At 34.8% G+C, this 23,727-nt stretch overlaps 5 protein-coding genes across 6 annotated transcripts; 1 reads left to right on the top strand and 4 right to left on the bottom strand.

The window, feature by feature from the left end:
- The first annotated feature begins 787 nt into the window (after positions 1 to 787).
- LOC128236554 (ATP-dependent DNA helicase Q1-like) lies at positions 788 to 4,517 on the top strand. Its single transcript, XM_052951484.1, has 3 exons — positions 788 to 1,207; positions 1,656 to 1,848; positions 3,513 to 4,517. The coding sequence occupies exons 1-3, from the start codon at positions 847 to 849 to the stop codon at positions 4,342 to 4,344; spliced, it is 1,386 nt and encodes a 461-aa protein (XP_052807444.1). The 5' UTR covers positions 788 to 846; the 3' UTR covers positions 4,345 to 4,517.
- Positions 4,518 to 4,543: 26 nt separating this feature from the next.
- Positions 4,544 to 9,271, bottom strand: LOC128236553 (uncharacterized). Its single transcript, XM_052951483.1, has 5 exons — positions 8,453 to 9,271; positions 7,281 to 7,450; positions 6,680 to 6,796; positions 6,054 to 6,269; positions 4,544 to 5,455 (listed from the first exon to the last, which is right to left on the bottom strand). Exons 1-5 carry the CDS (start codon positions 8,850 to 8,852, stop codon positions 4,553 to 4,555), a joined length of 1,806 nt encoding a protein of 601 aa, XP_052807443.1. The 5' UTR covers positions 8,853 to 9,271; the 3' UTR covers positions 4,544 to 4,552.
- LOC128236555 (uncharacterized) lies at positions 8,894 to 14,045 on the bottom strand. The gene is made up of 6 exons (XM_052951485.1): positions 13,795 to 14,045; positions 13,248 to 13,402; positions 12,614 to 12,769; positions 11,389 to 11,870; positions 10,631 to 10,674; positions 8,894 to 9,023 (listed from the first exon to the last, which is right to left on the bottom strand). The coding sequence occupies exons 1-6, from the start codon at positions 14,004 to 14,006 to the stop codon at positions 9,017 to 9,019; spliced, it is 1,056 nt and encodes a 351-aa protein (XP_052807445.1). The 5' UTR covers positions 14,007 to 14,045; the 3' UTR covers positions 8,894 to 9,016.
- A 157-nt stretch (positions 14,046 to 14,202) lies between these two features.
- On the bottom strand, positions 14,203 to 18,582 carry LOC128238769 (baculoviral IAP repeat-containing protein 7-A-like). Of its 2 annotated transcripts, none has more exons than XM_052955008.1 (7): positions 18,183 to 18,582; positions 17,448 to 17,725; positions 17,064 to 17,257; positions 16,604 to 16,730; positions 16,289 to 16,426; positions 15,520 to 15,988; positions 14,203 to 15,217 (listed from the first exon to the last, which is right to left on the bottom strand). In XM_052955008.1, exons 2-6 carry the CDS (start codon positions 17,647 to 17,649, stop codon positions 15,741 to 15,743), a joined length of 909 nt encoding a protein of 302 aa, XP_052810968.1. In that variant the 5' UTR covers positions 17,650 to 17,725; positions 18,183 to 18,582; the 3' UTR covers positions 14,203 to 15,217; positions 15,520 to 15,740. The 2 variants fall into 2 exon arrangements, with proteins under 2 accessions (XP_052810968.1, XP_052810969.1); XM_052955009.1 differs by having other exon boundaries at positions 17,448 to 17,717.
- Positions 18,583 to 20,246: 1,664 nt separating this feature from the next.
- LOC128236520 (baculoviral IAP repeat-containing protein 7-A-like) lies at positions 20,247 to 23,674 on the bottom strand. Its single transcript, XM_052951420.1, has 6 exons — positions 23,586 to 23,674; positions 22,107 to 22,382; positions 21,751 to 21,944; positions 21,376 to 21,502; positions 21,042 to 21,179; positions 20,247 to 20,813 (listed from the first exon to the last, which is right to left on the bottom strand). The coding sequence occupies exons 2-6, from the start codon at positions 22,309 to 22,311 to the stop codon at positions 20,566 to 20,568; spliced, it is 912 nt and encodes a 303-aa protein (XP_052807380.1). The 5' UTR covers positions 22,312 to 22,382; positions 23,586 to 23,674; the 3' UTR covers positions 20,247 to 20,565.
- Positions 23,675 to 23,727: the final 53 nt, after the last annotated feature.

Genomic DNA, 23,727 nt, shown 5'->3' with positions numbered 1-23,727 from the left:
TTTTAGTTATATCCCTTTGTTAATTTTCCTGCTTATTTTTTGTACGGAGCAAAACATGAAGAGTCCTTGAGATATTGACTTAAAATTCATATACATTTTTCTCTGAGGAGAATGGCAGTGGATAAGAACCATAACTCTGGGTGTAGCATATTTTGAGCAATTGCCCTTGTTAATGTTCATACTGAATTTTGTCCGGAGCATAACTTTGAGGTATTTACTTCAAACTTCATACGCAGATAGATCTCATTAAGGATAATTGTAGTGCACATGAACCATATCTCTGGTTGCAGTGATTTTACTAAGTGTCGATCGCTTAATTAAAATACTTTGTCGTAAGGCGCAGTTGATACTGTTCTTAATTCGGCGGGAGATAAGGCAGACTGTGACTCCTATTAATAAACTATTGTTTTGTTTTTACTTCCCTCCAAACAGATATGTTCTTCAGGTATTGACTTCAACTGTACAAAAGAAACATTATTTTGTATTTTGTCAACTCGTTTTAAAACCTGTGCTTTGTTATTTAAAAATAAAACTTCATGCCTTATTATTCAGATGTTATAGTCCTTATTTCCATAAAGTAGGACCATTAACTATATTGATGCTTTCTTACTGGCATAGGGCATTCAATGGGCAAACATCACTCTTAGTAATGCTTATTATTACACGAAGGTATAACAGGACAATGTGGATGTTAAATTCGTAACAAAACACTGAGTTATCCATTGTCCATTCGGAACTCCTCGGCCATTTTTTGAAAAACAACCTCGGATGTATATGGACGGTTTACATACTCAAAAAGAGGCACGTTTAAGTCCGCTGCAAGTAGTGCGCGTAGTAATTTCAAAAATGGACGTGTTTGACAGTTGTTTACATTCTTCGCTACAAAGAATGAACATTTCTTTTAAATTGAGGGAAGAACAGAAGCAATGCTTGGAAAATGTTTTTAATTTAAGAGATACTATTGCAGTGCTACCGACAGGTTTCGGGAAAAGTTTGATTTTTCAGTTATTACCATGTTTAATGCAAGAAAAACTTCAAAGACAAGAGCCAATGATAGTTGTGATTGTGACTCCATTAAATTCGATCATGGAAGACCAGGTTTCCAGCCTAAAGTCGAAGGTTATTTCTGCGTGCTTTCTTTCCTATGATGGATGTGTCGTTTCCACATTCGATGATGGTGATGATGAAGTTGGTAACACAAACGAAGGTAAATAAAAGTTCAGGCGTTTTATTTTGTTTATATTGAAATCCAAATTAAGTTTAATGTGATAGTTAATGCAGGTAAGACCGTGAGTCATTCTGTAGAATACATTGTATGCTAATGTTTATAATACCGTGTTGGTTGGTTGAAGCAGTAGCCACAATAACCCGCGAATAGGGAATGTATTTTAACATTTGGATATTTATTGTGTTCCCTATAACGTAGCGAAGAGTTGCCAACACAGAAATCGTCAAAGGCTCTAAAGCGGCTGTTTATATGGACTATAGGTGTTGGGTCAACTCAGCCAAATTACATGAATTAGGACACAAAAGGTCATTGGGCTGAGTTTGTTTAAGCACCGCATAAACAGAGTGCACTTTTCCCTATTATTTATAAGTGAATTTGTTACACAGTATTTGGTAAATATGTCATCTAATCATTGTCTCTGTTGTAGAGGATGCCGAAGGCAAAGTACGGCTACCAACGTCAATGTCCCTTAGTGATCTGAAGAACGGGTGTAGCAACCTCATATATGCTCACCCTGAGGCTTTACAAAGCAAGGAAATTATGAAAATTCTCCATTCAAGGACCTACCAAGAACGTGTGTGCGCCATTGTTGTTGATGAGGCTCATATGGTGTCTGAATGGTATAATTTCCTTCATTTTATACGGACTTGTTTTCTTAATTTTATAGACTTAAAACTTATCTTCAGAGTCTCACTTAAGTCTGCCTCCTAGTTTTAACCAGTACAGAGTATCAAAATGAAACCACAAGCACCCATGTTACAAATCTGTGACCTCTTAGTCGGAATGCAGACATCCTTAACATCTGAGCCATCCAGACATTATTGATTATAAAGGAGAGCTTTATTGTTACTAAAAATCACAATAAGCATATAAAATTTACTATATATTTTAAGTGTTTTCTCTGAAGCAAGTCCTAGACCCTTGATATTTAGCATTCAGCCTCATGAAATGTTCCTTCACAAATTATGTCCCTGAGTTGGTCACGACTCAACTTGGGTTTTCTATATTCTTGTCCATTTTATTAGGTTTTAGCAAAAGTTTTTTGCTTAATTCACTTGTTGGATAGCTCAGCTGGTGGAGCCTCTCAGTACTGTTGATATGAAAATATAGTTGAGAAGGTCCCATGTTTGAATCCTGGTACAACTCTGCCCATAAGTAAGGAATTCACAGTCTCCCAGTGAAACAAAGAATATTGACCAAGTTTTAATTGCAAAAAAAACATCAAATAAATAAGTATTTGTTTATTGAATTTCAGATTCATACATGTCTGTCATGTGACAAAGCATTAATTTAAAAAAATGAAACAAAAGTAAGAGACAGAAGCAATTTAATACCATGATAATGAAATAGTAGGAACTTGTATGAACACAAATTTCTATGTAAATAAACCGAGATACATGAATATATATTGTCTGATTGGAGCAAAAAGCTGAAGTTTATGTTATTCACTTATTTGAAAAGAATACTGCTATTATCTTATGAAATTTTCAGGCTCAAATTTTATTTGTTTTTGAAAAAATAATTTGTAACAGTTAACTAGAATGTTTTTGAAAAAAAAGAGAGACAGTTACATTACTTTGTGCAACAAACAGACACTGTATATTATATTCAAATACAAAAATAAATAAATACAAAAAAAATATCATTACTGACATGCTATTGATAGGGCTTCAGTTAAAGAAAGTTTGGAAGTATATTACTCCCTAGAAATGGGTTAAAATTTTAAAAATTGATTCTTTGGAAGTACAAAACTACCATGATTTTGAAGAAAACTTCCAAAGTTGAAAGCTTGGAAGTTCAAAATATTTAAACATTTTGTCAATATTACTTTTATGGTCACAATTTCAATCGGTTTAACTGTTTGGTCACAATTTCAATCAGTTTAACTGTTTTTAAGTGAAATTAATGATTACAATGTAAGTCTGTGAATTTGGAGTTGCAAATGATTTGATTTTTAATATACTTGTTAAAAAATAATTGAAAAGATATTGTAATAGGGGACTTAAACTGCCACATTTCAGTATAAAACTTCCAAAATTGATTGACAGGAAGTTCATACTTGCAGTTTCAAATTTTTAATGGAAGCCCTATATTCACATTGTACCTCCCCATATTATATCAAATATCCAACCATAATACAACTCTTACAAGACAAGAGTAATAAATATTAAATTGTTATCTGATGACCACAGTAAGTGCATATCTATTACACATTATATAGTTTTGGATGGGGTTATTTCTATCTATGACTTTATGTTTTAAAGCGATGTCATAACTATTTCAGGGGTGATGAGTTTCGACCATCGTTTAAACGGCTAGGGGAATTGACCTGCATTTTCCCAAAAGCTGGTCATATCGCCCTGACTGCCACTGCTACACCAACGAAAATCAAGGACCTTGCAGCTGTTTTACAGTACTCATCAGAATGCGTGATATCTTTAAACCCAGACCGACCAAACATCTACTTGGAAGTTTTAACAAGACCTCCAAATGTTAGAAAATATGAAAAATATGACAGTTTAATTAATCCCATTTCTAAGGAGCTTTGTGAAAAACTGGTCGATTTTCCTGTTACAATTATGTATATGGAGAGTTTGGAAGCTTTGGGATATTGCTACCAATATGTTTCCCATGACCTCAAAGAGAAACAGTATACTGGGGAAGCTATACCAGAAAACCGTATTTTTGCACAATACCACACAGACTACACTCAAGACATGAAAAGACACATCGTGAATGAACTTACAAAGGAAACACCTAAACTGCGACTTGTTATGGCAACAGTTGCACTTGGAATGGGGCTAAATGCTCCCTCTGTTACCCGTATAATTCATTGCAGACCTCCAACAACACTTGAGGAGTATTTACAAGAAATGGGACGGGCAGGCCGTAAGGGTCAACAAGCAGAAGCTATTCTTTATTACAACAACAGTGATATTTCAAAATCAAGAAAAGGGATGAGTCAGAGCATGATCAGTTACTGTAAGAATGAGCAAACTTGTCTGAGACTTCAATTAGTTCAACATTTTGGATTTAATCACGTTGTGTATTCTGGAGAAAGTATAAAGTGCTGTTCTAATTGCAAAAGGGTTTTCTCAAGAGGTCTACTAGAATAAACTTATCACCATGATGCACAAAAACTATTTGTAAAAACTGATCTAAAATGTGAAAAGTTAATTTTCAATGATAAAAAGCTCATGTCTAGTAACATGATTATTGTTGTATGAAAACAATTCATCATTATAACCTTACGCATTTTATGTTGAATAACATAATGCAAACAGATGCCAATAACATATTTGAAAAAAATCTTCAACAATTATTTTATTCATCTTCATTTTCCTCGTCTTCATCGTTATTGACAGGCAAATCTCGGAGCAGTCGCTTGACAGTAATCTCAATTATATATATCAAGCCTGCTTTGTCAAAAGCAAATGGTGACCTTGGGACTTTCTGTTGTAACTGACGATCATGGTGAGGTGTCCAAATATCTAACGGATTTATTTTCCCAAGCAGAATCTGTATGTCATCCGCCATTGACTTAGCCTTGTGAGAACTTTTTACAGCCTTTAATTTGATCATACTCTCAAAGTTTTCCGTTATTCGAAATATTTCCGGTGCTGCTTTAGTAATTGCAACTATCGATTTCTCAGTTTTGTTTGCACCAAGAGAACGGATAAGTGTTTTCAATAATTTGACTTCATTTTCCTTTTGAATATCTGCAGCCTTGTTTTTACCAGGCCTACCTTTTGGATTTACAACAGATCCTGCTTGTACCTTGAGTGACATATATGGAGACAATGTATGCTCTGTCTTAAGGATGTAATCTATGCATTCTGTTAGATATTTGGACAACCTTGAATGACTGTAAAAAAATGGAATCATGTTTTTAAGAACAATACTGATCCGTTTAACATCACCCTCACGAACTGCATCTTTCATTTGTACAATGATGAAAAACCATTGAAGAAAATTCTTGACATAATTCAATAGATCATCATTCTTTTCAACCATTTTCAACATAACATTTATCTCTGTATTAACTACTTTCAATGAACATCCTTTCTTCAAAGATTCCAAATTCGTCACAACAACTAAGTCACAGCCATTTATGTTCAGTGGAATGTTAACATTTTTCCCATCTGTAACATTTGCTGTATACTGATAGCATTGCAGTGTTTCATGTTCCTGGATAGTGACTTCAACTTCATGACTGTCATCTTGTTCCTGAAAAGAAACAAATTGATCTGAATCATTAACTTAAAAAAGGCTAATGTAATCATCTGAGTGAAAATTTGAACTTCATAAAATAATAAAAGATTTTTATATCAAACATTGCCAATTTTCTTACCAAATGTGATTAAGGTTTTGGTAGATACATTGTATTACAACATAGAAATAATAAAGTTTAAAATTTCACTCAACTTAATGTACACCATAGTTCACCATATTTTGAAATCTGTTTAACTTTTAAAAAAACATTGGAATTGAGTCATACTATCTGACTTTAGAAATGCATATAAAGTTAAACAATAACTGCAAACTCAAGGGAACATACATTTGTAATTAATTGTTCATACACAGGGAAGGCATCTCCAAGTGATCTGAACTTTTATATAGCAATAATAACTGTAATAAGTACAGATTCGTTTTTAGATAATACAGTATAACTCTAGTGAAAAAAGCAGTTTGAAAATCATGTTTGATGATATATTGTCACTTGTTGTTAGAATTTTAAATTTAATAACAAATATTGATGCCATTTGATTAGAGCCATAGCCCTCTTAAATGTCTCTATATAGATGTATTCTTTGTAAACACTAACCATTCCCTGGACATCAAATGGAATATAAAGATCAGTAAGTATCTCCTCCATTAATGTATTGAAGACCTTCATTTTGTTCACATTTGTCCAGTTTGATAGCCCTTCAGTGATGCTGTTGTGCTTGGGACTGTCCGTGATTGTAGCCATGTTGAAATGGTGCATTATGTATGACAGGAAGTAACTCAGCCCACACGTTACAACAAAGTCTTCATGTGCCTGAAATAAGATCATCTCATACTTTGTACATTATAACTAAATACACTGACTTGCGCTTCCACAAATATTTGCTATCCAGTGAACTTATATGGCTGGCACACTTTCTTCTCACCTTGATGACGGGTGGTTCAATCCTAGCCTAGGTTCATGTGAGTCCAGTGTATGCTCAGTATTGATCACCAAGCTTAACCTAAGCTTAACCTAAGAGTCTCCAGTCCTGTATTCAGACCCCAATTTATCTTGCACAATTTTCTGACCAAGAACAACTCAGCAAAACTAATGAAACATTGTTTACATTCATTGGGAACCAAATAATAGAACTTGTTAACTAGCAGTGATGTCCCTAGCCAGATTTTATTTTGGCATTTATTAAATGTGTAAGCCTACAAATTGATTTGATTTTTTTTTACCTTATAGCGACTTTTCACATTTCCATTGACATTGGATCTCTGGATCTGAATTTTCATGTTACCCAATGTACCTTGGTCGCGTCCACACTGGAGGTTCAGGAACTTTTTCGCCATTTTCTTGAAAAAGAAATACATGTAGTTAAATACTGGGTAGCAAATTAATTTATGACAAGAGCAGCAAAAAAGGCCAACATACAGATTGGTTATAAACAGCCCGCATTTGCAAATTGATTTGAATTTTCATAAATTACAAATGTGAATTTGTTTCATAATTTTTTCACCTATGTGACTTTGTTTCATAAGGGAACTATATCACAGAATGTGATAAATACCCCTTCACACCCATTCTCAGTCTGGCTTACAAAGCACAACTGACTCAGGTTAGGTAGTTGCTATTTCCTTAACCTTAAAGGTATGGACCCTGATCTGGTGTCCAACAATTCCTCATAATATGGTGGTAACTTATTATTATGAAATCTAACCATAAATGACAAAGATAGGAGGGGCCAGACTTACAGACGCAAGTGACAGTGGTCATGATTTGTATTCACTTTAAACACTAACTTCTATTGAATAATATATAATCACTATGAAAATGTACCTCTAAGAAGTCTTGGAGAGTATGAAAGAGCTCCACAATGATAGGGTGCAGATGATCAAAACGCTCAGTTGCTGTATGGGCACCTGCACGTAGTGACTTGGCCCCCTGCAGCCGGACACGTGTCAGCTGGTCACCCCCAAATGGTACCTTCAACTCGTCTAAATCTCCAACTGAAATGGTTTTAATAAAAATCCTCCGTCAATGTAATGCACAAGTCAATTGTAACCACGCCCCCCCCCCAGGTCCGGGGGGGTAGCCGGGGAAATGGACCGTGTTTTTACTTCACGCCAAATTTAGCGGGAAATTGGCCTTATCTAGGGTCCCTTGGGTGTGAGGGCATTTGGCAGGGGTTTTACCAGCAGATTGTCTCCGCAGTTCCGAGACTTTGCCCGGGCTTGGCTGGACCAAAAGTCAAAGTCCCCGCTATTCCCCAGACCTGGGGGAGCCATGGTTACAAATGACTGGTGCATAAACAAAGGGTATCAGTGAAAATGGTGTTATTTTTTTGTATGCTCAGCGATGGGGTAGAAATAGAAAAGAACAATTCTGAAGGGGAGCATAATAATTCCTATTGCATCACATAGCATTCAAGTTGGTCGATTTAAGTATATCGATACTTCATGTTTGACAAATATTAAGTTAGTTCATTAAACTAAAATGCTTTGCTGTTCAATAACGTAACTTTAAGCTAGTGTTTAATATATGTAATCCCTTTGAAATAGCATTCTGATCAGACATACACTGTAATTGTGACCTTATTTTTGTATTTGCCAATAGATAATATAATAATATATATGAAATATACTTTATAATTAAATTTGAATGAGATACACTTTCTAAAACAATCAGATTTAAGGCGTCGGACCGATAAATATGCCTGGATACCTTACCCCATTTTTTTCTTTGAGTTTGTTGTGTAGATAAAAGATATCTCAATTTTTTGCACACCAAAATGTTAGAAATTTACATTAAAGCATTGCAAAACAAAAGTTATATAATGAATCCAATTTGAGTTGAAATTCTTGAAATAAAATAAATATTTTATGGCACCAACCGCGGTCAATATTGGGGCTGAACAGCTGTCAAAATTTAATTTATTATGAAGTAACCTGAAAGCTAGTTAGTCTGATACCTTCAGCAGAAATAAGATTTCATATTACTCTGATATTTACCTCTTCCAGCTTTCGTATACCATCTGTTGATTGAGCCAGAACATTCATCCATAATCTTGACGCAATCTGAATATGTCGTCTCATTGTTCAGAGACACTGGAAGAATGAAAATGTCAGACTTTTTTTTCATCTCTTCATCTAGTGGGTGTGGAATATGTGCTGGGATGAGACTAGACATCCATTTGAAACCATCAAGCTTCTGGAGCTCACGTCCAAGGAGTATTTTAAGGCTCTTTTTGTAGTAGTGTTGTTCCTCATCATTCGGCAAAAAGCATCGAGCTTGTACTGCCTCAACATTAGGAGTAACCTTACTTAAATGGTCTAAGTTTACTCTGTCAAGGGTAAAGTCTGTAGCGAAAAAATGATAGTCCTTGTTCCTACTGGTAACATCCATTCTCATGTCATTAGTATTGACTCTTATATCAAGGTTGTCACCATTTAATTTTCCATCATGTCCTTCTGCGATGGCACTGATGATAGAATTTTCTGACTTATCGCCAAAATCCTGGATTAGTTTTCTCTTCGACTCTTCACTCAACGTGAGGTGTACTTTATTGAGATGCGTCAGAAGCTTAAATCACAAGAAAAATGTTCATTTACCAAATAATAAAACATTGAGATTTTATTTTACATCAAATTTGGTTTGATCTTAGTTAACAACTATTTCCACAGATTAATCTTGTTACTTTTAAAATTGATAATTTGACATTTAATCAATCAAGTTAAAGCTTTCTTCTTCGTCTAACATTCTTGAAACATTCTTACGTTACCAAAGGCAAAAAAAATAAATTTGGTTAGGGTTACATCCTTTTCTAAAGCAGGAAGGGTATGTAGGCATTTTATTTTTTTCTTTGGTTTATATTAGAACATAACTTTCATCATTGGAGGATGGTGTTAAAGTAATCTTCTGTATAAAGCGTTAAATTTTTAAACTACTTACTAAAAAAACCTTCAAGATGCACTCTTATTCACAAATAAGATGTACCAAAGGTAATTCAATTGTTAAAATATACAGAAAAGGATGTATAAATATTGAAAACAAAGGATTTCATGAAGGTGTTTAATTTGAAAGAAAGGTGAAGAAATCCCAGTATTTCTAACTGATGAGATGATTACTAAATATGGACCCATCAGTCATAAGTCTGTTTTCACTATTAAATACACTAAATACAGTTTCAATCTGGTTATCAGTAATTAATATTTTCCATAAATGCATTTTTAGTAAGTAAATAAAGGTGAATTATTTTTATATAAAATACAACTTAGGAACTGACTTTAAAAACATTAGGGTCAGCGCCTGTTTTGTAAGTAGGATCAGGTCACATGAACCAAATGTATTTTTTTAGGCCAAAACTGTCTTTCTACTGTATGGGAATGTGGCAGGGGATTATGCTGACAAAAGGGAATTTTGAATGCACACAGTATTACTTCTTCATATGATATTATCAAATTTATGTTTTGTTGTGTCATATATAATTCATACAATTTATCTTGGTATATTTACATAGAACTTGGTGTTTATACTAGTACCTACTATTTTATTATCATGGTATTAAATTGCTTCAGTCTCTAATTTGTGTTTCAGTTTTAACTTAATGCTCTGTCACATATGAGAAACATGTATGAATCTACAATGAAATAAATAAATACTTATTCATTTGATTTGTTTTTTAAATTAAAACTTGGTCAATGTTCTTGGTTTCACTGAGAGACTGTGTGAATTTCTTACTTCTGGGCAGTGTTGGACCAGGATTTGAACCTGGCACCTTCTCATGAACATTTGTATATAAACAGTTCTGAGATGCTCTACCAGCTGAGCTATCCAACAAGTGAAATAAGCTAAAAATGGTTCTCTAAATGAAAGCATATTGCTAAAAGAAAAATGCCTCAATCATGGCAATTTTTGTCAGACTTTTTTGATGTCTTTATAAAGAGTAGGATAATTTTAGCACGAAAATTGGGAAAATACATACATTTTAAGGTGTGGAAGGGGGCCGAACTAGACACAAAATCTTAGAAAGAAAGCTTAGAAACAATAATATACATACAAATATACGATTCACATTTATTTAAATTCTTATTTTAAATTAACATTCAATAACCTGCTCTTTAAAGAATATCAAATAGAAAGTAAAATGGCAGGGATGAAACAAGCTAAAAACAATTGAACTTACTTACCAAAATTGATGTACCGTTGTCATTGTTGTTGAGGGCACAATCATCTTTAAATAACAAATAACAGACAATCATCTTTAAATAACAAATAACAGAAACTTGAAACTTTGACAAAGAACAGCATTATAACAGTAACAAGGATTCAGGCAATTCAGGCAAAGCAGGCAAATGTAGTATCTCTTAAGGCCACACCAAATTGATGGTTTTGGCTAAAAGATTTCCAAAGTTTACTTTTAAGAAAAATCAGTTATTAATTAAGTATAATGAAATGGAACTCATTTTTATTTTTAATTTAATGAACACAATATCTAAAATTATGCCTTATTCAACAATCAATATGATCAATGTTAAAAAAGTACTAATTTCTCCTAACGGCCATCAATAATCCATTCATGCACAATATATTTATATTACTGTTTAAACATTATAATATTTATGGATTATTGGCCTTTAAGAATGCAATAAACTGTTCTTGAGTATGAACATTTTTAAGCAGTCATTCAGGAAACCGAGCATAATTTATATTAAGGTTGCCTTAATGTGAGAGTTTAAAATGCAAATATCTAGTAACATTGTGTTTTAATTAAAGGCATAGTTTGAGCTATGTGTTTGAATCTTTAATGAAGACCAATAAAGGTCAATGTACTGCCATACTTTAGATAAAAAGTAACATCTTTTAAAATATTCAAATCATAAACATTAACAAGGCTTTTTAACTAGTCAACAAGAACAAACACATGCATTTCATTGTGTAGGCTTACCTTGTTGTCTGCATTGTATCGTATACACACTGTAGTCAGCAGTCGTTGTAAACCAGACACTTGTTTGTTTCGACAGTGCAGAATCATACCATATATTGTTGCTGCAGTTGCTATCATCGCCTCTTTAGATATTTTTTTACCCAATGCTGTAAAAATACATTGAGCAAGAAGAGGACAACCCTTGCACATCTCCAGAACTGCGTCCAGGAAGAAAGTATCCTCACTTAAACCGTCCTTTTTGAAAAGAAAACTCTTCATTCCAGAAAAACAGCTCAGCTGAGAGTCTAGTTCTTGCATATGACTGTCTTGAATGTCACTTAATGTTTTCATTAGAATTTTTAATTCAGTTTCCTTCTCTAATGTATCTAGGGAACAGTGAACTTCTGTTGTTTTTGTCTTCATATATGCATGTTCTTCAAACAGAATGCTCCTTTTTGCTGTTGGGGCCGTGGCACTACTGCTTCTGCTTTTATCTCTATCATCTACAACAATAATTTCATTAGCTTAGGAAATATACATGATACAAATGTCTGATATGGCTTGTTACAATATATTAAAAATATAAATAAATAATAAAAAATATATATTCCCGAAACAATTTCAAGACCCAAATGCTCATTTTGTGTTCTTTGATGATATGTGACCCATATGAGATATTTTCATAAACTAATAATGTATAAATAAATGTACATGATGTTTGCCGTGTTTGCATACATCATGTGTGCCGTACATAAACATAAAAATATTCTTCAGAATAACTTTTCCATTTAAAAGAGGTATCCTTTTAAGGTAATAAATTTGTCAATCACAATAAATAACCATCAAGAGTCACTCATGAAATCCTTTAAAGATGCACAATATAGATCTAGGCAAAAACAAATTCTTTCATTTTAAAGCATTATCAAGTTTAACTCATTTCACTTTAGTGTTGAAAGACAAAACACATGATTATAAAGGCACAGATAAAAAAAATATATTTTTATTTTAATATGTTATACGTGGCAACAGATTTCCCGGTCAAAGAGTGCCAAAACACTGCTAACATTTTTTATCTGTACCTAATCCATAATTATGCATTTGTATTGTTTTGATCATTAAAGCAATATATTAAGTTAAACATGATAATGCATTTAAATTAAAAATAAAAACTGCATCAACCATAGATGTACGCCTTTAAACAAAGTTGTCAGATTGATATAACCTGTTTCTCATTTTTGAATCATACCTGATAGTTGCAGTTTCTCAACAGAGTGGATAATAGTTTCTGCAGCACTTGGACTTCTGGACTTATTTTTCACTGCATAGGAATGGTCCTGAAACTGTATGCTCCGTCTTGCTTTTTGAGCAGTGGCACTCTTGCTTCTGAATTGATCTGTTCCATCTAAAACATTATACATATTTTCAGAAAAAAGTAGAAAATCAAAATGTTGCTTATACTTCTACAGTTTGTTTTATCAGCCAGGTCAGGCAAACCTTACGCAATCTGTGACAACTGACAAGAATACCCATCCCATAAATTTAAAATCATAACATTTCAAAACTATTCCAGACTTGTATACTCTTTAATATATTCAAAGTTGGGATGTCTCAGAAATAGTATCCACGTCCTAAGTTGAATTCCTAATTGTGGGTAGTTTTTGTTCTCCTTCTCACATTGACACCAAGTACTAGCTCCACCCAGAATATCAATTCAAGAGTGAATAATTTCAGTTGTCTTCATATACTATGTTCAAATATATGCATGTTCTGTATATTTTAATAATAGAAAAATACTACAAATACAGCAGTATGTTACTGGTTTGATCTTTATTAAGCCAAGTGGACAGATTAATTCACTGTTGTTTTGTTTCAAATCATACCTGAGAGTTTCAGTTTCTCGACAGAGAGGGTAATACTTTCAGCAGCACTTGGACTCCTAGACAGTGTTTGCAGAGTCTCAACTGGTGTATTGGCACATCTTTTAGCTCGACAAGATTCTGTAGTCACTCTTTCAACATGTGCTATGGCATTCCCCCTGGAAAAAGTCAAAAATTTGAATGAAATGTTTGACAGGCCATTGTAAACACTAAATTTTACTACTTGTGTAATTATATTAGCACCAAATGTAGGCAGAGATCAGGGGTGCGGAGGCATGTGGGGCGGGGTGGCGGGGGGTGGGGGGAGTCCAGATAATTGTACGTTGATGGATTTTTTTACGATTTTGATATGGTATCCAGATAATTGTACGTTGACGGATTTTTTTACGATTTTGATATGGTAAACCTTCGAAGAATCCAGTATAACACGTCCATTATTTTAGACTAGGGCGGGGGGATGCACAACTTTTCATGATTTCAGCAATAATATAACTCACTGGGAACATATCTCATCTTAGTTAAAACACAAAGCTGATAAAGTATAATTTACCTGTACGTTGTCAACTTGTCGCATAGTTTCATACAGGACTGGCAAAGGAAGAGCTTGTCCATAATGTTTGTAATTGGTTTCGAAACCAAGAATTCAACTACTGATTGCGCATGAATATTAGCTGCTCTTTTATTTGCTATGCAAAAGAGTCGTTTATCTGAAACTAAGCATAAAGTGCAGACAGACACTAATTTTATTGGCGTCGCCGCCATTTTGATTTGATGAACTACTTTCTCAGCCACACCGGCATACATCCGAGGTTGTTTTTCAAAAAATGGCCGAGGAGTTCCGAATGATCCATTGTCCTGACGCTCGCCGTTTAACACGTATGCACTTCAGAGGCGCATATAGTGGATGACATAAACACATAATAACTAGTTATGTATCAAAAGTATTTTTAGTAGTGGTATTTACAATATTGACAAGGCATGAATACTTTTTTCATAGAAAGTTAAACGTTCCTTCAAAGAATACGTAGATAATGTAAATACAACTTTAAATAGTTGTAGCAATTAATTTTGCACGTATCACATACATCGTCGGAATGAGGAACAAATTTTATTTACACATATCAAATACATCGTTGGAACGAGGTAATAAGTATATTTACTCATATAACATACATCTTCGGAGTGAGGTAATCAGTATATTAATACATACCGCATACATCGTCGTAATATTTTCTCTTATTTTGCTTGCTGTGATTATAACATAAATAGGTGAGGTATTGTTGTCAAACAATGATGTGTTTTCATAATGTTTTAACATCATCTAACCCTCAATTGTACTGTGGCACGTATCATACGAGGGATGATCCAATATAAACAGGATTGTTCTCACATAACCAATATGGTTTAATATTTGATTATTTATGCATCAAAATATACATTAACAAGACGCGGATAGTATCCACTACAAACACTGACAATTTCATGAAAATAGTACGTATGTTGCAAAAGTTACAGGGCTCTGAACAAGGTCACTAACGCAGACCCGGCGCACGCCGGATGCATTGGAATGACGTTAACAGCGTAATCGACGTCATCCTAGTTTTTTTCAAAATAATCGCCGTCACACTGGATGCACCGTTGGTGGCGATAAATCCATTGGCGTCGGAATATTTCCCTATACCACTCAGAGTCATATTGTTTGATAATTTGTGATGTTGCCGTGCGTAGATCTGTTAGCGAATCGAAACGATTTCCGTTTGTGTTTTAATTGCCGGGAAGATGGAAAAATCAAAAGGTGCCAAATCTGGGGAATATGGTGGGTGCGAAATTTTCTCGAATCCGAGGACCCCGATCTCTAAACGCGTCGTCTGTGCAGTATGGGACGATGCATTGTCCATATGCAAAATGAAATTCTCGAGGGGAATCCCCGGTCTCTTTTTCTGCAATACGTGCACAAGGTCCCGGCGGAGTACCTGTTCAAGTGAAAAAGACATTACGGCCTGCACATGTGATAATAAGTGTGTCAAGAAACGATTCGCTTTATGCAACTTACAAAAATACATTAGATAAAAAGTATGGTATCACATATTTTAAAAAAAAACACATAATATAAGTTCATTTAAAATTAAAAAGGGGTACATAAAGTGCTTAATATATAGCAATTAAATAGTTTTTACTTCAAACAAGGAAATATTTGAATCACATAGTGATATTTATATCAAAACTCAAAAATTGAATAACAACTTATTATCAAGTATAAAAGAAATTATCCTACCTTGCTATAATAATCTGCATTTACGGTCATATGGCTTGGGACGGCGTGGCTAAGAACATGTATACGTTTGCTTTAAAATTGTTACACGCTGTAGGTTACAACATGAAATGTCAAGTTTTAAAGGAGAAGCATACAATCATAATGCTGTGCTAATGAGTACAAAACTTGTACTTAGCAAAAATAGTTTGTCACCAGAAGAATCACTTTATCTTCAGTGCTTATTATGCATCACATTCACCATAGTCATTTTCAACATCAATTCTTGTGTTTGCAAATTGTGCCTTGACGAGGCCCATAATGGACTTGCGGCAGACTGGACACAGATCTAGGGCGGGGGCACACTGGGGGCAGCTCACAATGTGTCCACATGGGAGAAAGATAACGTCCGCGCGATTGTCCAGGCATATTTTACAGTTGAATGATGCTTTAAGTCTTTCGTTCTCAAAAACGAGACTTTGAAGATCGTCATCTAAAAAGAAAAAGGTCGCAAAGAGTAATCTATCTGCAACACTAAATGTTTCATAAGTATTAAAACAATAAACTGTTTATTGTCAGTATTGGTACGAACAACAAGTAAACGACCCCTAGCACAATCGTAATCAGTATTGAACGTTTCGATTGACATGTCATCTTAACACATACAGGCACATACAAACACATCAATGCAAGCACGCACACACGCTTGAACGCATGCATACGTACGCGCAAGCACACACACACACACACGCACGCACGCACGCACAATTGATGTCTAAAAATCTAGAAGTACCTGCGCTTTCTGTTTGGTCTAAAGGCGTAGCTGGTGAACGTGAATCAAGAACATCGGCATTCAAAGCAAGGTCAGGGTCGTCTTCCATCTCCATCAAAATTGAAACCAAATCAGAGCCTTTAAACTTGGAGGAGGCTCCTGAAACAAAGGGTTTTCAACCGTAAATTTGGTCTTCACCATAAGGTCAAAGAGGAAAATTCAAATGTGTACTACTCATATTTTGTATATGTATTACACAAGTCTGGGGATCCTAAATAAAAACGAGATATTTTGCTGCAAAAATATACCTTGGGAAGTCCAGTAGAAAATAATTACCTTTTCGTTCCCGAAATAAACCCGCTGCAATTCTAATGCTCTCATCGGAATATCCAAACTCAGCAGCGGCTTGCATCGCTTCTTGTTGTTGTTGAAATGCCAAGTCGTCCGGCGATGATTGTTTCACCTAAGAAAACGAAAGTGAAATTTAAAATTAATACCTTAGCCTGTGATTGACGATATACATGTAAATAAAACGTCAATCTTGAGTGATAATTGTTCACCAAAAATGGATAGTATTATGCAGTTGCATAAATTAATCAGATGAGCAGACCGTCACCAAGGCTACAGTCATCTAGCTTTAAAGAAAATATGCCCGTCCTGATTTTTTCATGAGATCCTTTTCAAACTAAATCTACTTGCTACTTATTCATTGTTTTTGCTCATTGACGTAGAAAGCAGCTCATTGAGGCTTTGACCACAATCGTAGACTATTTTAATAGAGACAGGTAATACTTGCCTTAGGTCTTTGTTCTGACAAGTGTTCGGGGTTTTCGCCAGCCTCAACACAATGTATGTAGGTTTTCCCCTTGGTTATGAGGACATGTTGGCAGGTCGGGTACCATTTTGCATGCTGCTCCATCGGGTCGTCTCCTGTCTCCCAGTTCCGGAGACCACCGCCGCAGTGGTAGCAGCGTACACTGTCTCCTACACCTATAAAAACAAAGAGTGCTAATACAAATGGTTGCCTTCCTGTGTTACGAAGCGTCCTTCTTTTATTCGGAATCCGTGGTTGTTTCAACTGATTTGCAGTCCAGAAATAATCTTATAAACAATAGTAAAAAATACGTAATTGAGAACTGATGCAATTTTGTAGACTCGACCGAATACAAAATCATAATACCTGTATATACAAGTCCGGCGGCCACCAAGTCCTCAACTTTGACGGGTGAAGTTTTAGGCCACGGCACCGAGGCCTCTGTAAATGACTCGTGTCTTTTAGAAGGAAGTGCATATTGCTGAAACTTTGGTTTCATGGTGCTGATTCCAAGTGAAGCAGGTGTCGGTTTGGCAGTGTCGTGCTTCTGTTTGCTTGGAGTGGCCATGACTGATCATGGGACATCAAAGGATACTGTTTCCAAATTTGCCACTCTTCTCTTAGTCATTGGAAGGCCTACAGAACTAACCAAAAAATACTGTGCCAACCTAAATGTGCTTTGATTCAATGGGAGTATAATTTATCATAGAAAACCGTCCTTACCTCTAATTTTTGACCATGTCTTAGTAAATTTATAAATGGTTCGATAGTAGATAAAATGTCAAACTTTGATAAGATGTTACCCTATAACTGACATATTCCCCGAACTTTCACGATGTCGGTAACTAACAGTATTACGACTAAAACTTGTTCACAATATACTACATTTATAAACTACTTTCTATTTCCCAATATTTAAAGAAAAAAATAAGCTCGTTGCTCAATTAACGCATTTGGAAATATAAACATCTGTTAAATCACGCCCAATAAATATTCCTTAATTCTTTAGTTTAGCAAGCTCAAATGACGTCATATTCCGCCAAACTCTGAAAAATTAAACATACACACACACACACACACACACACACTGCTATCATTTACTTGAGTTTATCTGCCGCAAATGAATTGAATTAAGATTTTAAATCCTTGCGACTGACTATCCAGCTTCCAATAATACGTTTGAAGTTAAAGTAAGGGATACTATGTTATAAAGTTTTGCGTATTTCACTAGTTTTTGCAACATAGCTATAAATAAGCATGTTTACTAGTGTTATTTGTAAACATGCTATTTATAAAAAGAGGTAATGATTGGGATCCTAAAGCTAATTTTAGATATGATCTATAAGCTTACACAGTTATTGCGCAATAAGTTTCGACTGAATATTGTGCATATTTCAATATTTCTATTTTACTGCCTCTATCGATGTTTTGCTCGACCACCCCAGGACCAGGGAGATTGGTCGAAATCTATGTGGTCGGAATAGATCCAGGAATAAAAAAATCCTTTGTTAATAAGCTTGCCATTTCACGTCGCAAAACATTGACAGATGCATGGTAATCATACCAACTTAAATATACTTACATATAAAGATTGGTCACATTTATTTGAACTAAAAGTCAATCATTTATGGGTTAGGAAGCTGTTTAAATTACACACTCAATCGGGATAACTAGTGTTATTGAGATGCCTATGTGCAAAACATCAGTCACCAATGTGAAACCCTTTCGCTAATATGTGTCATTTTAGCAGCTCAAATAGCAATACTTACATACTACTTACATTAACATAATCCAATTCAGGTAAAAAGAAAAGTCCACTGGGGGAGGGGGGTGGGGGCAAATTGAAATATAGAAGCTGAATTAGCTAACGCAAAAGGGTCATATCTTCCCGGTACTCATTAAGCACATGACAAAAGGATTCGTCCGGTACCAGAAATTTTGGCTGGTGGAAGTCAGTTATGCGAAAATAATTTAATAACAATGTTCATTTCGTTAGATTTTGATACAAATTGGTTAGTTGATAGCGCAAGTTTGATTATTGTTGTATATGGTAAAACTCAATGCCGCTTGCAAATCTAATTCAGCAGATGTTTGATAATGACAAGTACGCGTAACATCATCACTCTGGTGAACGAGAATGAATACCGCGGGAAGCAGACACATGGACATTTCATTGGTAAAAACTAAGTTGAGTGCTGATTACCATGCGCACAACTCTTCCGGTACTAAAAAGCAATGTTTCAGCTTAGCTTCCCTTATCAGAAGTATAGTAATAATAATAATAATAATACTCGAAGTGAACGTAAATTGTCGATAGTAAAGCATACATGTACATAAATTTGAATGTATTTTAATTTAAATAATAATTAAATATTGATATTTTAATCGTCGGAATAACAGTTCCTATTATTGAGGTTAGAAAATGCAACTTAAAGACAATAAAAAAAAAATTCGTCCACTCCCATTTTTTTACGAAAATATTAGGGGAAAATATCACGTTAAAAATATTTTACGCTAACTAATTAAAAAAATAAATAAACAGTTATATAAATAATAACTATCTCGGGTATTTTGACAACAACATCATCTTCTTGTGTGTACAGTCAGGGGTTAACAAGAAATATGTTATAGAATGCTTGTAGCAAATCAAACGGCTCTTCGAATGTCTCGTAGGGTCCAAAACTATACATGCGTATTCCACTTTCTTTCTATGCTAAGTATGCCTGTTGTTGTCCTGAAGTAAAAGGAGATGTGTATATTTCCTGATAATCTTGCTTGATTGAATCGAGATGTTGTTGATTTGTTGTCCCAAGATGAGTTAAGAGTTGTTAAGACATGTTGACGTGTTCTAACGGATGATCATGTATTTTGTAATCATACTTGAATTAACAGATAGTGAGCAATTGAAAACTTCTGGGGTGAAATTCCATTCCCTTTTCCCCCACGTTGGAAGTATGTCTATGCCTTCTGTTTGATTCGCAACAACAGGGGGTTGAGACTTTCTTCATTTAAAGTAATCATAAATTGGTCTTTTGTAACATCGTCATCCCCAAAGTGTTTGAGGCGTTTACACAATGAATTATAGGGCCTTGGTTCTTGTTTGATTATATCCCCATTTTAGAAAGAGCTCAAAACTTGCGCAAATAAACAAACAAACTTTTAATGTACCTTTTAAGTTTTTATTAAAAAAATAAAAAGTAAAATAAGTATAGCATAATTTATAGAACAACATAATTTAACAAAATGTTATCATTTAACATCACCAAACACTCACCTTTACAGTGGCACGCATCATACTAACATGTTAATTGAGTTAATAGTGCTGTATTCTGTATGTTACAACATAAAATGTCATGTTTTATCGGAGAAGAAACTAACCACAATGCCACGTCTATTGGTACACCAATACTTTCATTGTCACTTAACAAATAGTGTTTTGTTCCTAATAGGGCAGTGTATCTTCAAGCTTACTATTGAGGCATTTTTATTCACTATATTCGTCATAGTCATTTTCAACATCAATTCTTGTGTTTGCAAATTGTGCCTTGACGAGGCCCATGATGGACTTGCGGCAGACTGGACAGAGGTCCAGGGCGGGAGCACACTGAGGGCAGCTGACAATGTGACCACATGGGAGAAAGATAACGTCCGCTTTCCTATCCAGACAAATTTTACAGTTGAGGGATTCTTTTAGCCGTTCGTTCTCAAAAATGAGACTTTGGAGATTGTCACCTGATAAAATGAATTTGGAGAATTGGTAATTCTGCAGCACTTAAGACAGTATAAATTTCACTGAGAATGTTCAGTATCAGAAAGAACAACAGTGTCAATGTCCCTAAAACATATATTAGCGCTAATCTACTTTCGATCGAAATGTCTTTTTAATATACACTCTGCACATACACGTGTAAAATATTATTTTATTTGAAATGTTAACCATACAAACTTGTGCAGTAGTACCTTCAACTTCTGTATTGTCTGAAGGTGCAGTTGGGAAACATGAATCAAGAACATCGGCATTCAAAGCAAGGTCAGGATTGTCTTCCATCTCCATCATAATTGACACCAAATCAGAACCCTTAAATTTGGAAGAGGCTCCTGAAATAAAGGATTCGGAACCGTTACCTTCATCGACATTTACTTATATAACCATATAGTTATAAAGGCAATTTCATATCTTATCTAATTGAAGTTTGAACTGGCTATACATCACAACGTTAAGCAGTCATTTACAGAAACCGTAAAGCAAAGCAAAAACAAATCCTTGCGGCAAAACTACGAAAAAAGAAAATACCATTTCGTTCTCGAAATAAACTGGCAGCTATTGCAATGTTTTCCTCGGAATATCCGAACTCAGCAGCGGCTTGCATTGCTTCTCGCTGTTGTTGCGATGCCAAGTCATCTTCCGATGACTGTTTTCCCTAAAAGGACGAAAGTTGGGCGTTAATTATAGGTTGTGTATTGTAACATACTAACTATTATCCGATGAAACACACTTAAACGTAGTTGAAGTATTTTAATCATTTAAGTTATAACTCTTTAACAGGCTTACAGACACCTACCTGTTTTTAAAAGCTGCCGAAATAGATTTTGGTCATCTTTGAAATTTACCATTCGACCAAAATTTTAAAATGGCAGCATCATTTTTACAGAGACGGGCAATGCTTGCCTTATGTCTTCTTGCTAAAATATTGTCAGGATTTTCGCCAGCTTCAACATTGTGGATATATGTTTTGCCCTTAGTAATGAGGACATGTTGGCATGTCGGGTACCACTTGGCGTGCTGCTCCATTGGGTCGTCTCCCGGCTCCCAGTTCCGTAGACCACCACCGCAGTGGTAGCAGCGAACACTATCTCCAACACCTGGTTTAAACAAACAAGTATCATCTAAGGTCAATTAATAAGTATTAAATGCCTGTAAATGAAAACATTTTGAAACTGCTTTAAGGTTTGTCTGTGCTTCATGCAATTAGTTAAGCTTGGAACGACCTCAAGATAAATATAACTACAAAAATATATAAGTACCCGTATAAACGAGCCCAGCCGCAACCATGTCTTCGATCTTAACAGGTGAACTTTCTGGCCACGGCACTGACGCCTCTTTAAACGATTCTAGTCGTTTGGACGGCAACGCATACTGTTGAAATTTGGGCTTAATCGTACTGATTCCAAGTGAGGCAGGTGTCGGTTTGGAAGTGTCATGTTTCTGTTTAGCAATCTGAGTTGCCATGAATGCCCAAATAACATCATAGAATATATAGGTTTCTTATTCCTCTTTTCGCAAGTTATCCCTTCTGGTGACTGTAAGAAAATTTGTTCATTGAGAAACGAAGTTTACATTCCCTAAAACCATTGTACTGATAATAATAATACATGAAAGACAAACATGTTTTGTAATGATCTGAGTAATGTTGTTACTATGTACATTTGTATCAAGATATTCCGGAATAATGATTCGTCGATGGCACCAAACACATTCAACGCATTAAATAGCTTTTTGATGTAATCGAAGCCTTTTCCTTAAGACCTCCAAGAATCACTTTAGTAATTACTTTGCCTGCATGTATTGTTTCATTTTATTTACACTAAATCAGAACCGAGATGTTGACCATTTCAAATCATTTCAAACCAACCGCCAGTTGTCAGTGACCTAAAAAGATTGCATTTTATGAAATACAGTAAAAAATCGCTATGTCGAAGTCGTTAGACCTCGGGAAATACTTCGAGATAACGGACATTCGATATAACAGAAATTAAAAAAAAAACATGTCCAACTAAACCCGACACATTTATCAAAAGTTTGACACCAGAACATCGAGAAAAAAGAGTTCGACATAGCGAGTTTCGATCATGTGATATTATTCATTGACGAACTGTTATCTATTTATTGATGAATTAAATGGTTAAATGACAACCAGCGTCGTGCTCATTTAATAATAATAATTATATAAATTTAAAAGTACTTTACGTGTAATTTGTATTACAAAGTTCAAATTGATTCCTACGTGTTTGTATCACTGGTATTGCATAAAAACTTACGATTCTTAAGAGTTAAGTCCTTAGGTTTAAATACTAAATTGAAATTACTAGGCGATCTACTTGCAGTGTAGTTTAATGTAGAGAATTCTGACATTGTTAACCGTCCATATTTATCCGAGGTTGTTTTCGACCACGCTGTATTGTTATACAGTAATTGATGTTTAAAGTGAGTATGTTTGCATTCGCCAAATACAAACACTTACGATCATAATCTAAGGAGTTTCCAAAATAAAATAAATGTGTTCAGAAATTGCAAGTCGCGATCGCTTAGGAATTACCAACGCAAATACTTCACACATAGAACCGGAATAATCACTTTTGCAATCACAGTAAAAACATCATTTCAAATTATTACTGTAATATGCAACAGAACCCAAATTTGCATTAACATAGATACTTCATTTTAAACTCTTAATATTCCTTGGTTTTATAAACAAATAATAATTATATTGACACGATATTTACATATATTTCCAGTTTGCAACATCGGTTAATAATGATCTCAACTACTCGGGGAAGGTTTTTATATGGTAACATTTGTTCATGTTATCAGGGACGACGTGCAGAAAAATATGGAATCCTTGTAAAATTAATCAGTGACGAAATC

The sequence above is a fragment of the Mya arenaria genome, chromosome 6 (genome assembly GCF_026914265.1).
Source record: "Mya arenaria isolate MELC-2E11 chromosome 6, ASM2691426v1".
NCBI lineage: Eukaryota > Metazoa > Mollusca > Bivalvia > Myida > Myidae > Mya > Mya arenaria.
This window is presented reverse-complemented; position numbering and strand designations above follow the sequence as displayed.

Bases quoted from the DNA above. Each gene is read 5' to 3' on its own strand.
- LOC128236520 (XM_052951420.1), bottom strand. From the start codon at position 22,311: ATGGCAACTCAGATTGCTAAACAGAAACATGACACTTCCAAACCGACA. The intron at 21,180-21,375 runs GTATTTTCTTTT...CCTTTATTTCAG, and splicing joins TTTATTTCGAGAACGAAATG to GAGCCTCTTCCAAATTTAAG. The intron at 20,814-21,041 runs GTACTACTGCAC...TCATTTTATCAG, and splicing joins AGACAATACAGAAGTTGAAG to GTGACAATCTCCAAAGTCTC.
- LOC128236555 (XM_052951485.1), bottom strand. From the start codon at position 14,006: ATGGCGGCGACGCCAATAAAATTAGTGTCTGTCTGCACTTTATGCTTA. The intron at 11,871-12,613 runs GTATGATTCAAA...TTATTGTTGTAG, and splicing joins TGAGAAACTGCAACTATCAG to ATGATAGAGATAAAAGCAGA. The intron at 10,675-11,388 runs GTAAGCCTACAC...TGTTATTTAAAG, and splicing joins GATACAATGCAGACAACAAG to ATGATTGTGCCCTCAACAAC.
- LOC128236554 (XM_052951484.1), top strand. From the start codon at position 847: ATGGACGTGTTTGACAGTTGTTTACATTCTTCGCTACAAAGAATGAAC. The intron at 1,208-1,655 runs GTAAATAAAAGT...TCTCTGTTGTAG, and splicing joins AGTTGGTAACACAAACGAAG to AGGATGCCGAAGGCAAAGTA. The intron at 1,849-3,512 runs GTATAATTTCCT...TAACTATTTCAG, and splicing joins GCTCATATGGTGTCTGAATG to GGGTGATGAGTTTCGACCAT.
- LOC128238769 (XM_052955008.1), bottom strand. From the start codon at position 17,649: ATGGCCACTCCAAGCAAACAGAAGCACGACACTGCCAAACCGACACCT. The intron at 16,731-17,063 runs GCAAGTATTACC...TCGTTTTCTTAG, and splicing joins TGTCAGAACAAAGACCTAAG to GTGAAACAATCATCGCCGGA. The intron at 16,427-16,603 runs GTAATTATTTTC...CCTTTGTTTCAG, and splicing joins TTTATTTCGGGAACGAAAAG to GAGCCTCCTCCAAGTTTAAA.
- LOC128236553 (XM_052951483.1), bottom strand. From the start codon at position 8,852: ATGAGAATGGATGTTACCAGTAGGAACAAGGACTATCATTTTTTCGCT. The intron at 7,451-8,452 runs GTAAATATCAGA...AAACCATTTCAG, and splicing joins GTATACGAAAGCTGGAAGAG to TTGGAGATTTAGACGAGTTG. The intron at 6,797-7,280 runs GTACATTTTCAT...TTCTTTTTCAAG, and splicing joins CTCTCCAAGACTTCTTAGAG to AAAATGGCGAAAAAGTTCCT.